A 25,932-nucleotide genomic window follows, 5' to 3' on the forward strand; every position below is an offset into this window, starting at 1 on the left:
AAAAGTATTATTCCTATTTGTATACTTTTTGGGAAAGAAGAGGACATAGTCACATAGTGGGAAGCAAATTACCAGCAACTTTAGCCTTTAGGAAATTTGATACTGAACACACTTGAGTCATTTAGCAGGCCCGAATTGGCAGAATATGTCCCTTAAATGTTGAAAGGATATACCCTATTCTTTTTTGTTTGGTGAAGGATATACCCTGTTCATCATTATTGGAATTGGAGGCCGGACCACACTCCACTCGTATTTGACTTTAAATATATAGCTGCATCTTGATTCTTGACAATGGAGGAAGGAGTATGGGCAAAATTAAATTTTTTTTTTAATATTAATTATTTAAATTAACATTTTTCTAAAGTCGTTTGGATACTTTGATACCATGATTTCAATATTTAATTTTTTTTAAAAAGAAAAACACTTTCAGTATAATTTCAACTTTCAAGTAAAATATTGTTTGCAAACAGTATTTTAAGTTTTTATATAAGTAGTTAATTTCATATGATACCTTGAAGGGAAAAGCAAAGCCAAGTTTGGAGAATTGAAAAGTAAAAAATATGGTTATAACTTATAAACCCAAATAAATAAATAAAAAGTCAAAAGAGGCGGATTAAATTTGATAGCCTCTTTTTGCCATGTTTATTGCCACGCATTAAATATATTAATTTTTTACTCTCTCTCTCTATGAATATAGTGCTAAAAAGGGGAGAAAAAAAATAAGTGTAGGCGAGGATTGAACCCTAAGTCTCTTACTAGTTAAGCTAACTAGAACCCACAACATTATTTCTTAATTGTAATACATTTAATACGTAGCCATTAACGCACCCCATTTTACATTGACCATTCCGGTTCAAAGGCACGGTTAGGGGGGTTTGAAGTAAAATACAAATTGAATAAGTTGTACTTTATTTATTTTTTGAGATAGAAAAAGAAAGACTTTTTGTACATGCATAAATAAATATAACTTGAACCCTTAATTGATATAAGAATAGTTCAAATTACACTCAGTATAACTTTTACAAAAATTACCTTTATTTTACACCATAAATATTTAGAAGATCTTGTCCGAAAATATTTTGTAAATGTCTATTGCTTTTCACTTTCTTTACTAAGTTAATACCATTTTTTTTTTCTCTTATTTTATTTATTGTTTTCTATCTTATTGTTGTGCCATTTTCAAGAAACTACAAATCACACTACACTAGAATTCATTGGTATCATCCATTCCAATCAAATCCAATTCAATTGTCTATTTATTCAATTTTAATGCGTTACTTTTCAAGTTTAAGAAACTTATTTTCAAAATCTTAGGTGGATCAATAAAAATCTTGAGAAAATTGTCCATTTGACTATTAGCAATATTATCTATCGAATTCGAACAGGAACTCTATTTATATTATTTATGACTTTTTTTTTATCTTATAATTTATTGGACCTTATCCCATTTCTTAGTTAATATTTCGGCCTATTTTTTTATTTTATTTTATTTATATAAGAATATTTCAGCCTATCAATAGGCTGAATATTTCAGCCCATTGATTTATGTCTAGCCTTTTTTTCTAGCTATACCCATTAGTTTTAGTTTCAAGCTTTGCTTTTCATGGATAAACTCCTCATATTTTATTATTTTCACATCTAGAATTTACATATATCACTGTCATCTACTAAAGAAAATTACGCAAAAATACTAGGAAATCGAATATACTAGGAAAAGACAGAAGGGGAACTTAATTTGACATTGAAAAATATTTATATTTTACCAAAATGAACAAACATACATACATGTATTTATGTATATCTGTTTACAGATTAGAAAAAATTGAAGGAGATGCTTAAAGATGGAAACTTTATTTGGAATAGAAGAGATAAGAGGAGAAGATCAAGCACCAAATTTTGCCAAAGAATATGCTACACTGAGCAATAAAATTAATAAATTGCCCACTACAAATCACAGCTTTCAACTACTTGCTCTAGAATTTATTCCTCTTTGTTCCAAGTTCCAACCAAGAAATTATATTCAGCCCCAAGTAATGTTTTAACCTTTAATTAAACCATACATCATTCCATGCTTTTACCTTGGCTTTGTAAGTGAGAAAACTGAAATGCAGTTCAGCATAGCACTAGGACCTACACTAACTCCAATTTTTATGCATTCTCATTGAGAGAATATTAATCAACAACAAAATCCCAAAAATGTTACAAATAGATCGTTTAATTTTATCAAGGATAGCAAATTATAAAAAACTAAGATAAAATAGACATCACATATAGAAGCATATTGTATGGTAGAAAGCTAAACATGTTATACAAACAATAGAAATGCTCTATCTGGGCTGTGGCATTTTCATCAAAACAAGAAAATCACCTTAAGCAATTGGGTCAATCCTCTACCACTCCATCCACCATGACTGGGAGGAAAAGATTGAGTAGAGGCAAATTGGACTGACCATGTCCAGACATCACAGTATAATAAACCAAACAATCATATGACACCCAAAGAAAAAGGATAAGTAAAAAATAGAAAGGAAGAAGAAGAAGAGATCAATAAGCCCTATTTTCAGCCAAGAATAGGTCTTATGCTCCATCCCCAGATACACAGAGTTGTAAGCCACCATTTACATCACTGCAGAAGAACAATAAAATATAATGAACATAGCAGAACATTATAATACTAATGACAGCTAAAAAAAAACAAATAGCATGAACAGAGTAGTAAAGCATCAAAATACGAATGACAGCCAAGAGGTCTGTGAGAAACCCACCTCTGCATGTTCCATCCCGCCAATCTTGGCAGTGCCATTAATCCTCTGGGCATCTTCTGTAGTTGTAAGAGGTGTAAAGAAATACAAACATAAAAAACTGATGCATAGAAGAAGAAAAATACCAGCAAGGTAATTGGTCCATTGCAAAGAATGAGATTGATTCCTTTTGCAAATGCAAATAATACAATATGAATTCACATCATAAACTTTGTTTGCTAGCATATTTAAGATGAGAAAGATTGCTAAAACATATTCCCTATTCTACATCAATCTTCCTTCTCATGCATCTTTCTGTGCAATGCTTCATTTTTTCAATATCAAAATTAGGAATAAGAAAAGGCCCCAAATATGGTAGAATATACTTATAAAAGATAGCAAATTATGTAAGCTTGTTGTCCATCAGTCCAATCCTCATTTCATCTCTAGCACTAGATTTACTATAACATCTATTTCATTTTAAGCTCATTGATGTCATTAAGAAGAACTTACTGAAAAATGATAAGAATGACTACTTAAGAATGTACAGTTTATTAAAGGTGTAACAAACATTCAAACATAAACGGAAATCCTGACAAATCCAAAAAAGAGGCTTACATATTTAGCAGTCAGAAAGATATGTTCAATCTGATTTGCCACATATAGTCCAATGCTATCAAAAGCAGCAGCAGCAACAACAACATCCAAACCTTAGACCCAAATTTTGGGGTCGGCTATGAATCCTTAGTAGACTAACCAAGATCGGCCACATGTATTCTTTTCCACATTATATTCTATCCAAAGTAATATTCTTTGTTACCTCCTTAATAAACATGTCCTTTTTTACTACTTTGACAAAAGGCACAGAGTATCTAAAATAACCAACACCATTCCCTCCAAGTAACTCTCACAAATTCCTCAATGGTGAAACAGTCACCGGTCTTTTGTGTTTGATCTCAAATTTCTTATCCCCATTTCATCATCACCAGTGTTTTTCATAGAAATTCTTTGCTTATCTCCTTAACCATCCCAAAAAAGAATTTCAGCTACAGCTATCCATTAAGAGGAGATTATTGACATGGAAAGCATTCTGCACTTCTAGGAAAACTCCAGAGTTACTTAATTGGCTTCCCCTGTGTCAATGGAACCATCAAAACCTAGGAGTTAAAGGTTCGCTTTTCAGTTTATAGTTTGATTGACTGATGAAATTTCTCTTGAAATTTTTCAACAGTTTGGTGCTGACTCCAGCCAACCTCTGACTCCTATGTTTTCTGTCCTGCTTGGTGATAACTCTAAGCAGCCCTCAGTGCTGACTCTTATGTATTTTATTGTTTCTATTCTTTAATTTCCATGTTAATTCACACCTCCTTTTCATAGAACTAAAAAGATAACCCATTTTAGCAGAGTACTGACAAGATATCTGCTACTACTCTGTTTTGCTGCCGTCAAGATTGCAAAGGGTGAATAAAATGGGATCCAAAACAAACAAATTATTTTTAGGGAAAAGACACCTGAGGAAGTCAGTTTTCATAAACCTGTTTTCTTTTGCATTTGAGGTCTCTAAAAGATAGTTTATGTTCTTTCTTATCTATCAAAAAAAAAGAAAAAAAAAAGATAGTTTATGTTAAAGAATGCGGGCACTAAATTCATTTTTTGATATAAGTCTTAGATGTCACAATGAGAAGGGGTGGCCTAATTTAATTTGTAACATTCCCGGCAACCTAGTATAAGCTGCTATAAACAAGGCATCTTGATGTAACTGGCCTTAGGGAAGGAAAGTTCATCTCAACTAGAGCATTGACCAATTTTAAAAACACCTTATATATATATATTGCTTACTACAATGGAAGAGAGATATAACCCTATATTCTTCCCATGGAAAGATCCAGGCAATATCACAAAATCACAAGGCTCTTGGAAACGTACTATCATAACATAGTAATGCACCAACCGAATCAGATGAACACAAACCAAGTTGTTAAAATGAATTTAATGACAAATACTCTCCACTCATTAAAATTGGCAAGTCAAGAAGGACCTAAAATTGTTTTATGCACGAAGAGATGTGATTTGGAGATACCTCTTACTCATGGATTTTCACCATAGCAACAAAATAATTTGAATATATATATATATATATATATATATATATATATATATATATATATATATATAGCCATGAAATACAGTTGGTTCATACCATGATAAGTTTCCAATTGTCCCAAAAGTGTAGGCTATTAGGCAATTGAAAATTTAATCATTTAACCATAGGTCCAACTGCTTTCAGCCTGTGTGGTCAGTTTATTCAATATAAAGAGAGTAAAATCACCTCCATCCTCTGGGAGTTCAGAAGTCCACAAGGTGAGGTTGTCCCTAAGAAGCTGCAAAATTAAGGTGCTATCTTTGTACGAATCTTCACTGAGGTTGTCAAGCTCTGGGATAGCTTCATCAAAAGCCTCCTTTGCAAGGTAGCAGGCCCTGAAAAGAAGGGGAAAAAAGCAATTTAAACATCAAAATGACAAGTAAATCAAATTTCTATAGATTAAGGGCAAAAAATAGTAATTTACAAACCTTTCAGCTGAATGCATGATCTCATAATAGAAAACTGAATAATTCAATGCCAAACCCAATCGAATGGGATTTGTAGGGGGCAAATCAGCCTCAGCTGCAGTGGAAGCAGTCTGCAACGAGATCAAATCAAAATCAAAATAGGAAAATAGTTTTGAGACATGCATGTGAGCATTCTAACCAAAAAAAAAAAAAACGGCAAACCAGATGCATGTATGGAACTAGAAAGATGGGACATGCTTTTTTCAGAGATACAAGATATTAATAGGAAACACTGAAAATAAATAGTATGAGAAGAACAGAATAACATGTGTACCTGGGATAGGAGAAAGAAAAGGGGGGAGGAGGGGACCCATCTTCCAATCAATTATTAGAAAGACGGAAAATTTGTACTATCACCTACATCAAACTATTACAGAACCAAAAAGAACAAATAATAAACAAAAGCAATCTTTTGTTACATTACTCGAGGGATCTTGCAACTAACCTAAAACTGAAAAAAGAAACTACTACAACATCATTGAAGAATAATCCAAAGCAGATCCTCTTTGGGCCTCTAGTTCTTTCACAATCACAATGTTTTTATAATGACCAAAACCAGAACCATCAATCATAAGAGTCTTGAATCAAATAACCTTTCCCTTCTCTAAGTAATGAAGCATGAAAACCATAAAAAATTCTTCAAATTCGTTTACGGAGTAATGGCATAAGATTTCATTTGCTTTTCTGTATATCTCACATTTCTTCCACTTTGTTTAGGGGTATATTCAAATATCTTTTAAGAAAAAAACCAAGGACTTGAACTTCCAACATTATTTTATATGCAACACCACTAGAGTTTTTATTTATAATGAAGCAAAAAAAGGGCACATCTATTGATATACAAAGGTAAATATTTACATTAATAAAAAAATATTATATGTATGTACGCACCTCATAAGCTTTCTTTGACTGATCAGCAGCCTCTTTCTTCTCATTACCAGTCCTGAACTCTGCAAGATATCGATAATAATCTCCTTTCCTGCAACCAAAGAGATTTTGATAACCTAGAAAACTTTGCATCTAAATAGACCAAGAAAAATAATCTTATTTTCGATGAAAACTAGGTCTCACATCTTGTAGTAAAACACTGTTGATTCAACAGCAGAAGCTGAAGGAATAAGATGCTCATCAATCACTGTCATTATATCATTACAAATGACTGATAGCTCTGACTCAATCTTCTGTCTGTACTCCTTAATCTGCTTCACATGGTATTCATTTCCTTTTGATTCTTCCTTTTGCTCTATTGAGGATAGGATCCTCCATGATGCTCTCCTAGCGCCAATCACATTCTTATACCCAACAGAGAGCAAGTTCCTCTCTTCAATTGTCAACTCAACATCAAGCTTTGCAACATTCTTCATTGCATCAATCATCTCTGTTAAAATATAAGCAAAAAAGCAAAGAAAAGAATCAAAATTTCCAACCTTGATAAGTAAACAACCCCTAAAGTCCAGTCATTAAGGAAGTCGCTTGGCTTGTTTGTATACTTGGAACCAGATATGAAACCCATTTGAGGTAAATGAAGCCAGAAAATTGACAATTCTCAGAACAATTTCCAGCGACTAGTTTGCATACAAGCAAAACGATCCCAAGAAATAATAAATTTCATGCATAAAGCAATTGTTTCCTTGAACTTCATTAAGCAGCATGATATAAATTATCCTAGCTGCACAGTGCAATTTTTCCCTTGAGCTTTATAAAGAAAGCTGATTAGGAAATATGATGTAAACCATTAAGAAGAAGAATAAGTAAAAAAAAAAAAAAAAGTATCCAACCCCCAAGACAATAAATTTTTTTATAAAATTCAGTTAATTATTTTTTTAACGAAACTCGACCTTCCAATTGAAGCACATGCATACACATACACATAAAGTGATGCTCTGATTAATCTCAAGTTTCACTAATAACTTTGACAAAGACAGAGTAGAAAATCTCTCTCTCTCTCTCTCTCTCTCTCTCTCTCTCTCACATACACAGATATATAAATAAAAACAAATACACACACATAAAGATATGTAAATAGAGGATTGAATTAGAGAAAACCCTAAAATTCCTAGTCACTAAGTATAGAAGAGGGAGTACATCAAATTTTCTCATAGCAATTTCCAGGGACTAATTTGCATACAAACAAAAAGATCCCAAGAAATATTAAATTTCATGCATAGAACAATTTTTTTTCCCCTTGAGCTATACTAAGAAACATAATATAAATTGTCCTAACTGCACAGTAGATAATTCCATTAAAAAAAAAAAAAAAATTAAAAAACAAGAAGAAGAAACAATCTTAGCAAACAAGCAGAGCTAGCCATTACGAAAACCCAGCAAATATCGAAATCCCTGTTAAACATTAAATTTATATAAAACCCAATCAATACAAAACATTAGTTCCTCAAGTTTTTCTGTTTTTGTTTTTGCTTTGTTTTGTTTTTGTTTGTTTTTTTTATTGGCTGGGAAAATAATTATAACCATTGAGCAAAGTTCAAACGAATTATTCGTCAAACTAATTTCAGCAACTTATAAATTTTTTTTTTTTGTCTCAAAACAATGTTTCTCAAACACTTATTTTCTCGGGAACCAAACACAACTTTTACAAAATTCAGTGTTTATTTATTTATTTATTTATTAAGTAAACTCAAACTTCCAACTGAAACACACCCATTAATGTCAAGTTTCACTGATTACTTTGACAAGGACAACAGAGAAGAAAATCGCACATATATCCACACATAAAAAAAAAAAAAAAAAACATACACACATAAATATATGTAAATAGACAAAAACCCTAACCATCGTAGCGCTCGGCCTGCTCGGCGAGCTTGGCGGTGTAAACTAAGTTCGAGCGGGAAGCCATGGCCGATCTCTAAGAGAAATGTGAATTCACTCCTAGTACTGTGTTTTTTCGCAGTGAAAGAGAGAGAGAGAGTGATCGAAGTACAATCTAAGTGTAGTGTATATAGTAGTATATAGTACTGTGTTTCAAAACAGGATTTAAATATTGGAAGAGTCTGAATTCGATGCGGATTTAGGATTTAGTTTTAAGGTATAATTTGGTTTTGTAGCCAATCATTGGATTGATTACTCCTACTGTACTTGTATTGATCTAATCTTACGAGAGTCAAGGACCAAAATTCCTATGCTGTCGATGCCAATTAGAGTGTGCCACGTTACTCTGTACATTGGACTTTTGTTGATTTGAGAGAGGTAAAGACTTGTTGCAATCTGGATACGACACAATGCCAAACTGGTCACGCCAAGTTTGCGTAATTGCGTTGACATGACACCTACGTTGTAACCTCTAACCCGCTCACTTGTCAAGAACCACTTGGCCCAATTGTTTTTCTTTACTGTCTAAATCTCTTTGGTGTGCTTCCTATTAATTCAATTCGTCGGGGGCAGATGATATAAATTAAAATTTATTAAAAAATATTTTTTTAATATAATTTTAATATATATAATTTCATTTTAATCTTAACCTACTCATGTATACTTACAATTTGGTCAATAAAAAATATTTATAATTTTTTTGGATACTTTTACGAATCTTATTAATTGCCCATATAGTGCTTCTAGTATATTATATAGTCCATAAAATGTCACATATTATCCTAAGATCAACCTTTAGTTGGTTTAGATCATAGGTATTTACACACAAAAAATGGTTAAATTATGTGTGTGTGAATATTGGTTTTTATGTATGGTTCATTTAATATTTGACTCTTCATTTTTCTTAATTAATAATTAGATTGGGACAAAAGTTAAACAAATTAAAATGAACATGAGACACAAAATTGGTGTAGACGGAAAAAATTCTCAACCTATCACAAGCTGACATTTCATACTATCAAGTCCACAACATGTGGCCAATTACAAAGCACTACATACTGCTACTAGTTTTTAACATCACCATTCAGAAACCAACAAAAATTTGTCAAGTGTCATTGGAATAAAAACATTAAAAAAAGCATGCAAAATGCCAATCACACACCGACACGTGTAAGTAATGACATAAGCAGTTCAATTGAGTGCTGATATGTGTCACCTTGAAAATCAAGACATTTCGGCCATTCAAACGATGCCATGTGTCTTAGAGGAAAAGTCTTAATGCTCCTCTAATCAGGCTGTGACATGTGTCAACAATCAGACTCCGCCACATGTCGCTCACCCCACCCCCAAACTCCTATAAATAGAAGCTTTCCTAAGACATTTTCACACACCAAGACACATCTTGGAAGAGATCTTGGAAGACACCAACACACCAAGGCATCCATGCCACCAGCGGCATTAAAGAAGATTCAGAAGTACAAAAACTCTGTTGGAATTAAGCCCTAAAGCCTCTAGGAGCTTTAAGAACTTCAACCTCAAATACAAAGAACATTCGAAGTAAAATCATCCAAACTACCTGCCTAGATCTTAAAGTTTGCTAGAATCAAGCTCAAAAGCCATAAAAAACTTCAAGAAACCACAAAATCAGTGAAGCTCCACGAATTCAAGCCCCAAAAGCTCCGAAGAACTTCTACCACAAACCTTTGAATACGAAGAACATTTGAAGAGAAATCATCCAAATCATCTTCCTAGATCTCAAAGTTCACTAGAGTCAAGCTCAAAAGCCTCCAGAAATTTCAAGAAACCACAAAATCAGTGAAGCTCTACAGATTCAAGCCTCCAAAGCTCCGAAGAACTTTTGCCACAAACTTTCAAATACAAAGAACATTCAAAGAGAAATCATCTTCCTAGATCTCAAACTTTACTAAAATCAAACTCAAATCCTCCAGAAACTTCAAGAAACCACAAATTGGTGAAACTCTATAAATTCAAGCCTTCAAAACTCCGAAGAACTTCCGCCACAAACCTTTGGAATACGAAGAACATTCAAAAAGAAATCATCCAAATCATCTTCTAAGATCTCAAACTTACTGGAATCAAGCTCAAAAACCTCTAGAAACTTCAAGAAACCACAAATTGGTGAAGCTCTACAGCTTCAAGCCTCCAAAGAATTTTCACCACAAACCTTTGAACACAATGAAAACACGAAGAATAAAGAATTTCTAACAAGCTTATAGTTAGAGATTAATTGTAATTCTGTTTCAAGGGTCTTTGATCCATCTTTCAAACAAATTGAAGGATATTTGATGTTCAAGTCAAAATCACACTACAACTATAATCGATAAGTCTTTCAAGAAGATAGAATAAGATGATCACTATTTTGTAATCACAGAGAGTTATACCACACATTCATCAATACAAATTTGTTGTGAAACTATTTTACTTGTTGATTTATTTCAAACTCGAAATTTAGTCGTCCACAATTGGATCTCAATTGAAATTTAATTTAGAATCAAATTAAATTTTTTTTCTCAGGTTTAGCTTATATATATAACTAGTTTGTAACTTGTACTTATCCACATAAACATTCAAACAATAGTAATGATAAGATGAACTTATCTTACCTAGATGAGTGAAATGATTATTTCAAGTTTTATACTGAATATTATTATGCTTGGCACCCAAATTTAGATTGATGTAGCAACAAATTGGCATAGTAGTTGACTATTTGGTATACGTAGGATCTTTTTGCTTTAATTGGAGATAACTTTTTACTTTAATTCATTTATTGTTTTAATGTATTTTAATTCATTTATTGTTTTACTTTTTATTTTTAATAAAGAAAAGGCAAGCAAACTTTTATTGACTAAAATCTTTTCGAAACATGGACTCCAAATCCGTTAGTAGTTCTTTTGCCCACACATCTAAATTTGCATATAAAATTACTCTCTTAGCAAGGGCAGGAAATATCAAATGCAGAATTGTAGAGTTCTAACTTCTAATTGAGAAATTATTATTTTTTAAATCGAAGTAGTGTTTTAAAGTTTTAATTTGGCATATGAAGTGTGGCAAATAAATTTTAATTCAAGTAGTCATAATTGGCAAAATAGTTGATAATAAAAAACTAGGCTAAAGTGTAAAATACACTCTTAAAATTTGGGGGGTTTTTGGATTTTACACATTGAAATTTTAGAATTTGAATTTTAACCCCTGAAGTTTATTCCGTTTGCATTTGTAGTCCCTCTATCCATATTTTCCGTTAAGTGCCATATAAGATTGTTACGTATGATTAATTCATCCAATAGAATGATGCCATGTGGTAGAATAAAAATAACGTGTCATAATGATACTGACGTGCCATTATTTTATTGGATAAACTAAACACATGTAACAAACTTATGTGACAATTGACAAAAAATATGGACAAATAGGTTGTAGATACAAACAAAATATAACTTAGAGGAGTAAAATAAAAAATCTAAAACTTTAAGGTGTAAAATCCAAAACTCCCCAAATTTCAAGGGTAAATTTTGCAATGTAGCTTAAAAAAAAAATGAAACTTCTACGTGGAAAATTATGAGGATTCAAAAGTTTAACTATTAAAATTTCATGAGGCTGACAAAATTTATTTTTCTCTTTATTTTTTTTTATCTAAATATAAATTAAATTTGATAATTATGATGCTGATAAAAAAAAAATTTACTATCAAATCAGTTTGGAGCTATCTTTCTCTAACTAATAGTATAACATATATTCATGCTTTTTATAGTTCATTTTTTTTTTTTTTTTTTACATTTCTTTTATTCTATCCTAAAATCAATACCTACTACATTGAAGAAATTTAAATTCTACTTGAACCAAAAATTTCAAGCAAATTAAAAACCGTTTTAGTTGTACACAATATGGCATTTTTTTAAAATGGCGTATCAGAAATTATATTTATTCCATAAAAAAGAAAATAAATTAGATTTATTTATCCAACATGAGATTCACAATGCTGAATCTCATGTAATGAATCATGTTTTTGAGGAATAATCCAATCTCGAAACTCTTCTAGTCATCAATGAAAACCCCTTTTAGTCGACCATCACTCCATCAGGGATTCCATGATCCGCCACAATTGATCAACTACTTCAATTTTGTGATATGCACCCGATTTCTTCGGATGTAAGAGAGGGGTACAGTTCAATGTTAAGGTTGTACCAAAGTGCGGTCTAGTCTTCAAGAGTAACAAGAAATATTCTCATCAACATGTCAATGGTGGACACATTGTTGGCACGACAAACTTTAGCTAAAAGGCTTGTATGCTTAAGCATTCATTAGGATTGCCATGGAAGATTGGAATTTGGGAGTGCTGCAATTCTCATGGATACTGGGTTTTAAGGAATTTGGAAGGGTTGTTGCATTAAAATTATAGCTTTGTGAATTAATGAGATGGGTGAGATTTTCAAAATCAATGCAATGAAACAATCTAATACGAAAAAATCCTCTACAAAAAATATAACTAGAATAGAATTGTTGTTATTTTTGACCTTAGAAAACAAACAAACTAATTCCAGAAATTAAATACCATCCAATAAAAACTAAGTTACATGACTATCCCCGAATAACTATTACAAGTCCACATCTTGATGTTGTCTTCTGGCAATTCAGATCGAGGTCCACAAGTTGTGGTTGTCCCCAAGAAGCCCCAAAAGTAAGGAGCTTTCTTTGTAAGACTCACTACCGAGGTTGTCAAGCTCTGGAAGAGCTTCGTCAAAAGCTTTATTTGCAAGGTAGCAGGCCCTATAAAAAAAGAGAGCAGGAAAGCAATTTTGACGTCAAACTGATATCTAAAAATCATATTTCTACATATCCAGGGCAAAACTAGCGGTAACATTTACAAACCTTTCGACTGAATTCATGATCTCATGATAGAAAACTGAAAAGTTTAAAGCCCAACCCAATCGAATGAGATTTGTAGGGGCCAAATCAGCCTCAGCGAAAGTGGAAGCAGTCTGCAAAGAGATCAAATCAATATCAAAATAGCTAGGGAAATAAGTTTTCGTGAACATTCTATCCAAAAAAAAAAAAAGAAAAAGAAAAAAGTTAGGACTTGAAACCCTAACAATATATTTTTTTTGATAGGAAATCACACAGCATGAATTAATCAAACAACAATATTGTCTACATCATGGAGTACAGCTAATTCTAAGAAACTAGGACAATTCTCCAACCATGCACACTGATTAACTATGCCATTGGCATACTTTGCTAACAAATGCGTAGAGGTATTTGCATTTCGCTTAACATGAGAAAAAACAACATTATGGAATTCCATAGAAGCTTCACCAATGCCCATACTCACTGCATCTATCGACATCGAAACTGAGGAAGATTGATTCAACGCTCTAGAGACAATTAGCGAGTCACCCTCAATTATGAAATCTGTAATCCCAAGCTGCTTTGCAAATTGTAGACCAACTTCAACAGCCTTCGCTTCCACTTCAAGAGGCCCCAATGGTGCATGTAATTTTCTGCATAAAGCTGCTACAAACTGCCCTGTCCAGTCCCGCACTATGACTCCTACTCCCACAGCATTCAGCTTTGAAAGCACTGCACCATCAACATTCAATTTAAAAACCGTAACAGGTGGTGCAATCCATCTTGGAACAAGCTGATTTGATACTTGAGTAGTCGGTAATAATTCCACAGCAGCCCGATACTCCTCCAAAAATTGCACAGCCCATTGCATCAGCGTTCCTCCATCTTTTCGCTTTCCGCCATGACGAACATCATTCCTATTTCCCCACATCGCCCACGCACAAGTCAGTAGCAGCTCAATATTTCCTGGCGAAATCTTCTCATCCATCATTAGACACCACAGTATCTCCTTAAACGAATGTAGCTGGTCCATCACGCTAGGAAAAAGCAGTTTCGACGAAGACCAAAGCTCTTTTGCGCGGGAACATTTCCAAAAGAAATGGATTGAACTCTTTGCCTCTTCGTTGCATCCATCACATGTATCAACCTGCAAAACATTTCTTTTAACAAGGTTAGTTTTCAAAGGGAGTATGTCTCCGCAAGCCCTCCAAGCGAAGTGCCTGATTTTATGGGGCACATTAATCTGCCATAAACGTTTCCAAAAACTCTTTTCTTGGCTGCCATCAGAGCTTGAGACCGTGGATGAGAAAGATCACATCTGAGATGCTACCCAATATGCACTTTTTACTGAAAAAGACCCATTGGTGCTCCAAGCCCAAATCAACTTATCTTCTGGTAGATTGGAGCTTATGGGAATTGCTTTTATAGCCTCTGATTCAAACGGCAAAAACAGGGCATCTACGGCTTCAGTCTTCCACGAAGCCTCTTCCTTGTTAATCAATTCTCCAACTTTCATATCTTCTGGCATAAACAACCTGGGAGATGAAACCATAAATGTAGAAGGCTTAGGCAGCCATTTATCATCCCAAATTTTAATTTTTTCACCATTTCCAACTCTCCACCTTAAACCATATTTAACAAAGGGTTGAGCAAACATAATACTCCGCCAAGTAAATGATGGATTATTACCCATAACAGCCTGTGAAAAGTCGCATGTAGGGAAATACTTCGCCTCAATAATTTATACACCAAAGTGTCATGTCCTTGTTGAAGTCTCCACCTTTGCTTTGCCAATAAAGCCATATTGAACTCTTTCAGCTTTTTAAAACCCATTCCACCACAAGATTTCGGAGTACATAATTTTTCCCAACTTAGCCAAGCTAACTTTCTCTCTTCATTTCTTTGCCCCTATCAGAAATTGCGAATCATACTCGTCAAATCATCACATAGAGAATCAGGTAATTTGAAAACACTCATGGTGTACGTCAGAATTGCTTGTGCCACAACTTTTATCAACACTTCTTTCCCTGCCTTAGAAAATAATTTCTCTTTCCAACCAGCAAGCTTCTTACTTAATTTATCCTTTTATAGAATTGAAAGTGTTCTTCTTATTCTTTCCCACCAATGATGGCAAACCAAGACATTTTTCATGATGCTTAATCACTTGGGCCCCAAATCTAGCTTTGATGATTTCTTGAGTTTCCATAGGAGTATTACTATTGAAATACAAGGATGTTTTAGCACGATTTAATGGCTGCCTTGAAGCACACTCATACACCCTCAACACCCTCTGAAGGGCATTACACTCCTCCAAAGAAGCTCTACAAAAAATCACACTATCATCGACAAAGAATAGATGGAATATTTTAGGACCCCTACGACAAACTGCAACCCCCCCCCCCCAAACTTCCATTCACCACCTCTTTTTTAATAAGAGCAGAAAGTCCTTCCGCACATAACAAGAAAAGATATGGGGATAATGGATCACCTTGTCGAATTCCCCTACTTGGAACAATATGCCCTTTAGGCTTACCATTAATCTTCATAGAATAAGAAACAGTAGAAACACATTTCATAATCAAAGCACACCACTTATTATCAAAACCCAACTTATGCATGATTTTTTCCAGCCATATCCACTCAACCTGATCATATGCCTTACTCATATTAAGTTTTAAAGCCAAATCACCCACTTTTCCACTTTTCTTTTGACTAATATGATGCATCATTTCATAAGCCACAAGAACATTATCAGTGATTAACCTACTATGCACAAATGCACTTTGGGTATCACTAATAATAGAAGGAAGAACGTTTTTCAATCTATTAGTTATGGCTTTTGATGCAATTTTATAAACCACATTACAAAGACTAATGGGCCTAAAATCAGTCACATATTTTGGCTCTTTAAATTTAGGAATAAGGACAATGTGTGTATGATTAAAATTTGGGGGAATGATACCTGAGTTGAGGAATGCTAAAACGGTTGAAGTCACCACACCACCAATCTTGGACCAAAAGTGTTGATAAAACAATGGAGGCATGCTATCCGGTCCAGGGGACTTTAAAGGGTACATTTGCTTAATGGCATTTTTCACTTCAACATCTGTAAACTCCCTAACAAGTAACTGATTCATCCTAAGGGTGACTTTATGTTGAACTGCATCTAAAATTTCTTCAAAATCCATAGGACTACTAGTAGTAAAAAGCCTTTCATAATACTGCACCATCAACTCCTCCACATGCTCATCACCAACCAACCACCTACCCTCATCATCCAACAAACCTTCAATGAAGTTCTTTTTGTACCTTGCAGAAGCTTTTTCATGGAAAAACCTAGTGTTCCTATCCTCGGATTGCAGCCAGCTTATTCTTGATCTTTGCCTCCACATATCACCTTTCTTATCCATCCAACAATTTAACTCAATTCTAGTGTTCTTCAAAGATCGAATCATATTTGGTGTTGAAGGTTGAAGCCCTAACCATTCTAATCTTTTTTGTAGCTCAACCACTGTTTTCCCCACATTACCAAATACACTACCATTCCACACCTCAAGTCTAGCATGATAACTCTCAAAGCATCTGTTAAGTACATTACTCGATCCTCCATACAAACCCTCATCCCATGCTTCCTCCACAATAGCCTCACATCTAGGATCTTTTAACCACATTGATTAAAATCGGAAAACCTTACCCATCCTCTTTTTTCTTGGGTTTGCAAACAACTGAAGAATAAGAGGAGAATGATCTGAAGCTGAGGAGGAAAGATGAGTAAGCCTAGCCGTTGGAAATAAATGAAACCACTCCACCATAGCCAAAGCTTTATCCAACCTTTCCCTAATTTGTGACCCATCCTCTTTTTGATACAACCAAGTAAACAACGGTCCCACGAATCGAACTTCTTGAAGACCACAGCAGTTAATAGTGTCAACAAAATATTTCATTTGCTGTCTTGTTCTATTACTTTTGCCTTCCTTTTTAGCCATACTTGTAATTTCATTAAAATCTCCAATTGCTAGCCACGGTAAGGAGGATGTCCCATGCAAGTATTTTAATTTTTTCCATGACTCCCCTCTTTTAGCTGTATCAGGTTCACCATAAAATCCAGTAAGATGCCACCAACCAATACCATCTCCCCCATCCACCCATGCATCTATATGAGAATGAGAATAAGTCTGGATATCAAGCCTCGTCTCCTTTTTTCAAAATAAAGCTAACCCACCGCTACTACCTCTACTAGGCACAATAAAACCATTTTTGTATTTACACCAATCACGGACCTTAAGCATCCAATCCAAACCAGATTTTGTCTCCATTAAAAAGACAATGTTGGGATCTTGTTTATTGATTACCTTTTCTAAGGCACGAACTGTCCGCCGGTTCCCAAGCTTACAACAGTTCCAACTCAATAGACTCATAATGCCCGGTGGGGTTGCGTAGCAACCTCCGCCAATAAAATCTGATCAACACTAGAAGGAGCAATTAAACCATCACTGTTACTCACCTTATTTTTCTTCTTTGCCAAAACTTCCTTCTCTGCTTCACTTAAAACCTCACTGTTAGTTCTCTTCGGGCCAAGCACATTAGAAAGAGCCACATTTGAAGTATGCCGTGACGTATTCTGACTCCTTTTCCAAGTCCCTTTCGTGAGCCCAATTTCTTCGGCAGCAGTTGAAATATTTTCCTTTGAAATGGCCTGATTAGATATAGCTTCTGAACTAATAGAGAGTGGGCTTTGTAGAGAGAGCAACCCACTCCTATTTTTTGTTCCACTTCTCTTGGGCCTACTTGTAGCTGGATTGTTAATTACATGCCCACTTCCCTTACCAACTTCAAAATTAAGTTTAGCCTTCTTAAGACCCGATAGGGACCTACGCTCCACTTGTTTGCCTTTTGAACCATGTTGGCAACAATTTAAATCTTCATCCATTACCATTATGTCAACCAAATCTAAAGAGATGATACTCTTATCCTTCAACTGCTCCACTCGGATAGATTTTGAATTCAAAATAACTAGCTCTGATTGGATAGCTTGATCAAGTTCAGAAATTAAATCCTCAAAATTAGGAGGATGTTTCCCAGCAGTTAATGCAATCGGACTAACCTGTACAGCCGAACCACTTTCAACCCCACCCTTCACCGGCGTACCAGCACAATATCCACCTTCATCTCGGCGGTGATCTTGCACTAAATCCACACTCATATCGGTCATCCCTGGTGTCGCATTACCCCTGTCAAATTGCTGAAGTGAAACTCCATGGTGCGGACTCTGTCGTTCACTAACCTCCTTTCTCTCGGCACTGCTACCAGAATTTGCAGTAGAGAAGTTTTTACGAAAACCAGCCTTCAACCACTCACCATAAGGGAGACTTTTCTGAGGATCAACTTGAAAGGAACATACTCTAGCTTCATGCCCAATCCTGCCACACTTAAAACAGAGACCAACTAGTCTTTCATATTTGAAACCAACACATATCTTATACCCTTCCAGGCTTGCAACAACACCACCATGGTGTAGCGGTTTCTCCAAAGGAAATTCAACCCGGACACAAAGAAAACAGGCTTGATCAGACGAAAAGGCTTTTAAGTCGACCTCCACAACCGTACCCAATCCATTACCAATATCTCTCCCTACCTCCTCGAACAACAGATCAAACGGAAGACCCCATACCTGAACCCACATTGGAATTGAAGTAAAATTGACAGAATTAATAGTCATACCCTTCTCCCATCTACACAAAACTAAAGGATGATCTTCAAAGCTCCAAGGACCATTTGATAGCACCCACTTCAATTGGCTCTCCATGGAGAATTTAAATTGAAATACGCCATCTCTAACATCAATAATACAAACATCTGATCCCATCTTCCACACAGAACGCAATAAGGCCTTGGCTGCACGTTGGTTGAACGAACTACTTGTGAGAAATTTCCCCAATAGATTGAGAGAGCATTCTTCCAACATCCTATCTCTATGCATTGTCCCAACCCTAATAACCTCTCCTTCCTCTTCCGTCCGTCAAAGTAATCTATATATATAAAACTGAAGTTCTGCTCTCTCCACAATTTTCCACGTCAGCACAATATTTATAAATAAAAAAAAACTAATTAAAAAACCTCCCTTCCATCCCCAAAAGTAAATATGATATTTTATAATTAAAAAAAAAAAACTGATAAAACTCTTAAACAAAGGATACGTTAACCACTTGGAATAGTTGAAATTTTTAGCTGGACATTTCAATACCAATTTAATCAGCTTTGACTTAGCCAATTTGTTTTCAACTCCAATTCCTTCTCTGCAAAGGATACGTTACTAAACCAACTTTGATATTTATAATCTTCCAAAATAAAGTATAGTACAGGGTTGGAATATTGAGAAGAAGTATAATTCCAGGAAATCGAGTATGTCTTTTTTTTTATTTTTTTATTTTATAACTCCAAATTAACAAGGAATGAAATTCTATCTCTCTAATAAGTCCAACTTAAATTCAAACTCAAATATCAATAACTTATCTCCAAAATTGCTAGGTTAATCATGAACACTATAAAAACAGTAATATATATTTTTAAAAAGCCAAATTGATATGTTGTGGATTTCGATTGCCCCTTTTTTCAGGTCTGCATGTTTGCCATCCAAGCACAAAGGAACTCTGTGACGGAGACAGATTTCCTTGATGCAGTGGACAAGGTCATCAAGGGATACAAAAAATTCAGTGCAACACCCACGTACATGGTTTACAACCGATTAAGCTGTTATGAACCATAAGGTTCTGCTATTTCATTCATCATTAGGCAGCATAGCTCGGAACATTTGTACTTATTAGGGAGCTTTCTCAATGTGAAGTTGTGAAAGTGTATCAAACCATGATTTGCTACAAATTAAAGCCGTGACTTTTGGAATACCCCTTAAAATTTAAAACTTATTGCTTTATGGGTTTGTATACTTTTTTCTTTTTCTTATATTTCTCTTTTGAGTAGTCATATATTTTTTGAATTGTTTCAATAACTTATTCTTTAATTATATATCTTTTTTGACATTTGAAAAGTTTAACATCTGAATTTGTATTAGTTTTTGCAATATTTGGACATGTTTAGTAGATTTCAATGACTATACTATGTATTATTCTTTTGAAGGTAATCAATTTCATTTATATTTCTGTATCATGTAATCATATACATTTTTTTTTCAAAAATTTATCGGAAGTAAATCTTATGATTTTTCAATATTTTGTGGTCTTTCAAAAGTTTTAACATCTGAATTATTATTCTTTCTCTTATATTTCTCTATTGTTTAGTCTTTTTTTTTTTTTTTCTTTCAATAATTTCTAAGCTGTGAATCATCTAATTCTTTAATATTTTTTGATCTTTCAAAAGTTCAAGTAATGGTTTTTTCATCAAATTGTAACACAAATTGAAGTTATAAAAGAGCAAATCATGCAATGGTATAGTTTTTTAATCAATTTAGATTTTAGACTATTAATTTTAGTCTATCTCACAAATAGGTAGGTTTCCGTGCATAGCACGGGTTAGCGACTAGTATTTTTTAATTTTTGAACAAAATCCGAATCCATATTTGAAACGTAAACTAAAAGAAGTTTGATAAAAAACAAACAACCAAAGGCAAAGGCACTCAAGTACGTCTCACATAGAAAGTGAGAAGGAAACTCCCATGAAGAGAAAAAAACTCACCTTACGTGAGAAGAAACTGTCTAATTAAGGAGAGTATCATTATTACAAAAAAAAAAATATATATTTTTTAAGAAATGATTTTTATGAAAACCCTAACCATATTTTACTTGCACAAATTTTAATTTACAATTAAGCCAAAAAAAAAAAGGTGCACCTATTGATATTGAAACGTAAATATATACATTAATAAAAGGATATAATTTCAATGTATGCACCTTATAAGATTTCATTGACTTATCAGCAACCTCTTTTTTCTCATCAACAATTCTAAACTCCAAGATATTGACAATGATCTCCTTTCCTGCAACCAATAAGATTTTAATAATCTAGAAAACTTTGAATCTAAATAGACCAAGAAAAATAATTGTATATTCTTTGAAAACTAGGTCTCACATCTTGTAGTAAAACCAGAGTGGTCGATACCGTACCAGTACCAGCCGCCAGTGTACCGGTACCGGTACACTTTTATTTTGTACCGGGAAAAATACCAGCCGTATCGGCCGCGTACCGGCCATACTGGCTGGTACAGAAAAAAAAACTTTTTTTTTTATTTTTTTTATTTTAGTTTTGTAATTTTTGAATTTTTGTAAGGGCATAATGGTAACTTACTTACATTAACTTATTAGTATTATTTGTTTTCTTAGTATGCAATGAACAACTAAGCTTTCTATTTTTTATATTGTGTTTTTTTTTCCCTTTTAATTGATACTAAAGTTTAAAACTATGAATAATTTGTTCTGAATTGATGTAATGTTTTATGATAAACTTTTATATTTACTATAATATAAGTAAAATATTATATGCTTATAAACATGGTTCTAGAGATTTTGGTGTGTATATAATATATATATATATATATATATATATATATATATATATATATATATAGCGGTAAACCCGAAATGGTACACCGGTATTGACCGGTATCCGAAGTATATCGTACCGGTGGCCAAATCGGTACAGCTTCCGGTACGGTATTGACTTCCTGTAAAACACCGTTGATTCAAGTTCAGAAGCTGAAGGAAGAAGATGCTCATCAATCACTGTCATTATACCATTACAAATGGCTGATATCTCTGATTCAGCCTTTTATCTGTACTCCTTAACATGCTTCACGCGGTATTCATTTCCTTCTGCTTCTTCCTTCTGCTCTATTAAGGATAGCATCCTCATTGATGCTCTCCTAGAATTAAGCACATTCTTATGCCCAATGGAGAGCAAGTTCCTCTCTTCAGTTGTCAACTCAAGGTCAAGCTTTGCAACTTTCTTCATTGCATCAATAACCTCTGTTAAAATATAAGCAAAAAAAGCATAGTTAAGTAAACAACCCCTAAAGTCCTGCTAGTCACTAAGAAAGTCCCTCGGCATGTTTGTATGCTTGGAATAGGATATGAGTCCCATTGAGGTAAATGAAGAAAGAAAATTGACAATTTTGAGAACAATTTCCAGCGACTAGTTTGCATACAAACAAACGATCCCAAGAAATAATAAATTCATGCATAGAGCAATTATCAAGAAACGTGATATAAACCATCCTATATTTTTTCCTTGAACTTTATTAAGAAACATGATATAACCTATTAAGAAGGAGAAAAAAAAAAAAAAAAAACCCAACCCCCAAGAAAAAAAAACTTTTACAAAATTCAGTTTTTTATTTTTATTTTAATTAAGTAATCTCAAACTTCCAATTGAAATACACAGATAGACATTTACATGGAGTGATGTTCTGATTAATCTCAAGTTTCACTAATAACTTTGACAAAGACAGCGTAGAATCTCTCTCTATACACGCACATATATAACAATTAATTAGATAAAAAAATACACATATAAACATATGTAAATAGACGATTGAAGTAGAGAAAACCCTAATGTCCTACTCACTAAGTATATACGTCAAATTTTCTCACAACAATTTTTAGCAAGTAGTTTGCATACAAACAAAAAGAGCAGAAAATATATTAAAATTTATGCATAAAAACAACGTTCTCCCTTGAGCTATATTAAGAAACAATCTTATTCAACAAGTAGAAATAGCCATTACTAAAACTCTGAAAATATAGAAATCCCCGTTAATCATTACAAAACCTAATTAATACAAAAGTAACTGATGATGCGTGAATCGTCAGTCTAGTTGGTTCGTCCAGATAATGCCAAACCCTTTGTCACTACTTCTGCAAAATGGGACCAAGGCTTTCCTGAGGTGGTTATTGGTGTGGTGCCTGCCACAATGGCTCCGATGCCAAAGTTAGTATGTGTAAATCTTTTTGAGAGAAGTGAGAAGCGTAAAAGTATTTTTTTGGGTAAGAATTCTATGTTTCTAATGAACATTTATACATAGTCTTTGGGGTTTCTAGCCATTGGGGCCTTGATTGTGGTTTTAATACTCTTCTTATAACGCCTTAGGGCTTATTAATGCAGGTCTTCATGAGGTTCCAACGATCTGAGAGCTAGTTAGTAACTGTCTAAAGTATTGAATTCTCTTATTAATGTTTTGTTTGTCCTCGTCGATGCCACTTTGTAGGTGGACAATGGTGTTTCATTATTTCGTCCAAGGAGTGGTCTCGTCAGTTCCATCAGTAACAAAACATAATTAGTTCCTCAAGTGTTTTTTTTTTGTTTTTTTGACTGGGATAATAATTATAACCATACCTAAATTCCTCAAACTTCAAACGAATTATTCATCAAAACTACTTTTAGCAACTTATAATATTTTTTTCAAAATAATATGCACTTAGAGACTGGAGTGATGCATACATGCTCTGATTAATCTCAAGTTTCCAGTGACAGTTCCAAGAATTTTTTTCAGGGTGGTCATTAAGAAATTAAAATTATTCAATATTTAATAAAAAAGATAGTTATATCTCATTATCAATGCTGCAAGCTTATCTCTTTCAAAATTTTAGTTGCATAAAATTTTTCTTTGATTTTTCTTTTTATTTGTAAAGGCCCAATATATTGTTAAAATGACTAAAATTTGACTACAAACTTAGTTGTAGCCTAAAACTACAACTTTTACTAAACAAATAAATACGACTATATATTTTGAAAATCTAACCGTTGAATTATAAGTTTTTTATGTTCTTAAAATACATGTCAATCGGATGTCATTTACTATTTAATCCATAAATTTATTTTTTTGCGTATAATTTTAGACTAAAAAACTTAAAAATTAAATATTTGATTGATGACATAAGCTATTTATCTTTAATCTTCTTGAAGTTTTGCAAGCATGAAAGATATAAGAAGAAAAAAAAAAGTAATCTAACTATGGAATTGTTAAAATTCATATCTAAAAAAAAAAAAAAAATATTGAGTGTAGTTGTAGCCTTAATGTACAACCAAGTTCATTCCTAAATTTTGTCCAAAGTTTAATTATATTAGACCTAAAAAAATTTGAGGTGGTCACATTTTTTTTAAAGTAAAAAAATCATAAATTTTTAAATTTTATATATAATAATGACTTTTTTTTTTTTTTTTTTTTTTTTTCTGGCCAGAGTGATCCTGCGACCACCTGACTCTAACTTGGAGCCTCAAGTTTCACTAATTACTTTGACAAGGACAGTGTAGAAAATCACACATATATCCATCCTTAAATAAATAAACACACACACACACACGCGCGCGCATAGATGCAAATAGATAACTGCAATAGAGAAAACCCTAACCATTGTAGCACTTGGCCTGCTCTGCGAGCTTGGCAGTGTAGACTAAGTTGCAGTGGGAAGCCATGACTGATCTTTCAGTGGGTTTTTTTGTAGTGAATTTCTCTAGTCTTTGCACTTGATTTGCTGTAGTATATATAGAGAGTGTGATCGAAGTCTTTGATTTGTCAAATATATATATATATATATATATATATATATATATATATATATATATATATATATATTTAAGGGCACACATAAGCAAAATCTATATATATATATATATATATATATATATATATATATATATATATATAGAGAGAGAGAGAGAGAGAGAGAGAGAGAGAGAGTCCTGTATTCGAAGCGGATTAGAATTTAGTTTTTAAGGTCAATTTGGTGTGGTTTTGCAGGCAATCATTGAGTGATACTGTACTTCTATTAATGTAAGGAGTCCTAGACCAAAATTCCGAGGAGACTTGTTGCTATGCACCACGTAACTATATACCGATTTGCGTAATCAAGTTGATATGACACCTACGTTGTCCATTTAGTTGGGCAGGTCCCAATTGTAGTCATTGTAAGTGCACAATTGTACCTGGACCCAAAAACGAACGTTGGGCTCAGGCTCAATGAGCCTTATGCAATAAAATTTGTAGAGTATGAATTTGAAATCTAGGTTCGGAATGTTAGAGGTTTGATTAGCAAGCTAGAATGTTACAATGTGTGCAAATGATGAACGAATATGACAAATAGAACTCCTCGGACATAAGCCGAGGACGATTTGTATAAATATTCTCTTTCTAGGCCAAAGTTTACAATTCTTAGTTCTTTTTTAGTTCAGGAGCCGGTCCCTTTCTCTTTCCTCTTTCGTTTCTTTATATATTTCTTCTTCTTTACTGGTTCTTCCACGTGTCATACAAATCTTTCCCCTTAGATACTTGTCCCATCCGCCACCTTCTTGAAATCTTTAAATAATAGCAGGAAGGTTGAATTCTACTGTTTAGAAGTCATTTTCCCATTAATGCGGCCATGGAGGTAGATGCAGGGTCTTTCATGTGGTGATAGCAGTTTTTTCCTTAGATATTTCTCAAACATCCCTACTCCTAAAGGGTGCTTGGATAACCCTCTTACCCATCAGTTTTTCCAGAATCCTACCTCTAACCCCTTTAGCAAGTCCAAGGGTCATTGCCGAGCTTGTCCGAGGAGACATTCCTCCTTGGACAACTCCTTGGACAACTCCTTGGACCTTTGCAGTGCAGACTAACTTGTGGGCCTGGAGGCTTTAACCAAAAACAAATTGGTACCCGTCAATAAAGCCCAAAGCCTAAATGTTTATTCGAGAATTTTTACCCCCCACAGTCATCATATATATACAAGTTTTGTAGATATTGTTATAAAAAAAAAAGTAAAAAAAGAAAAGAAAGAAAGTAGTAGTTACAAGAAATATAGCTTTTTTTTTTTTTTTTTTTTTTTTTCTAAGTGGTCATTCACTTTACTTTTATATTGCAGGAATTACCATGAGTAGCTTTTCTACTAAAGGTTATATATTGCCTTTC

At 33.7% G+C, this 25,932-nt stretch overlaps 1 protein-coding gene and 1 pseudogene across 2 annotated transcripts; both read right to left on the reverse strand.

The window, feature by feature from the left end:
- Positions 1–2,248: 2,248 nt before the first annotated feature.
- On the reverse strand, positions 2,249–8,512 carry LOC142640439 (14-3-3-like protein D). Of its 2 annotated transcripts, none has more exons than XM_075814539.1 (7): positions 8,142–8,512; positions 6,423–6,729; positions 6,243–6,330; positions 5,313–5,422; positions 5,071–5,219; positions 2,766–2,821; positions 2,249–2,626 (listed from the first exon to the last, which is right to left on the reverse strand). In XM_075814539.1, the coding sequence occupies exons 1-7, from the start codon at positions 8,203–8,205 to the stop codon at positions 2,624–2,626; spliced, it is 777 nt and encodes a 258-aa protein (XP_075670654.1). In that variant the 5' UTR covers positions 8,206–8,512; the 3' UTR covers positions 2,249–2,623. The 2 variants fall into 2 exon arrangements, with proteins under 2 accessions (XP_075670654.1, XP_075670655.1); XM_075814540.1 differs by having other exon boundaries at positions 2,766–2,818; positions 8,142–8,456.
- Positions 8,513–9,805: 1,293 nt separating this feature from the next.
- Positions 9,806–24,461, reverse strand: LOC142639936 (14-3-3-like protein C; annotated as a pseudogene).
- Positions 24,462–25,932: the final 1,471 nt, after the last annotated feature.

This window comes from Castanea sativa, chromosome 6 (genome assembly GCF_040712315.1).
Source record: "Castanea sativa cultivar Marrone di Chiusa Pesio chromosome 6, ASM4071231v1".
NCBI classification, from domain to species: domain Eukaryota; kingdom Viridiplantae; phylum Streptophyta; class Magnoliopsida; order Fagales; family Fagaceae; genus Castanea; species Castanea sativa.

Bases quoted from the DNA above. Each gene is read 5' to 3' on its own strand.
- LOC142640439 (XM_075814539.1), bottom strand. From the start codon at position 8,205: ATGGCTTCCCGCTCGAACTTAGTTTACACCGCCAAGCTCGCCGAGCAG. The intron at 6,331-6,422 runs GTGAGACCTAGT...CTTTGGTTGCAG, and splicing joins ACAGTGTTTTACTACAAGAT to GAAAGGAGATTATTATCGAT. The intron at 5,423-6,242 runs GTGCGTACATAC...ATCTCGTTGCAG, and splicing joins AGTCAAAGAAAGCTTATGAG to ACTGCTTCCACTGCAGCTGA.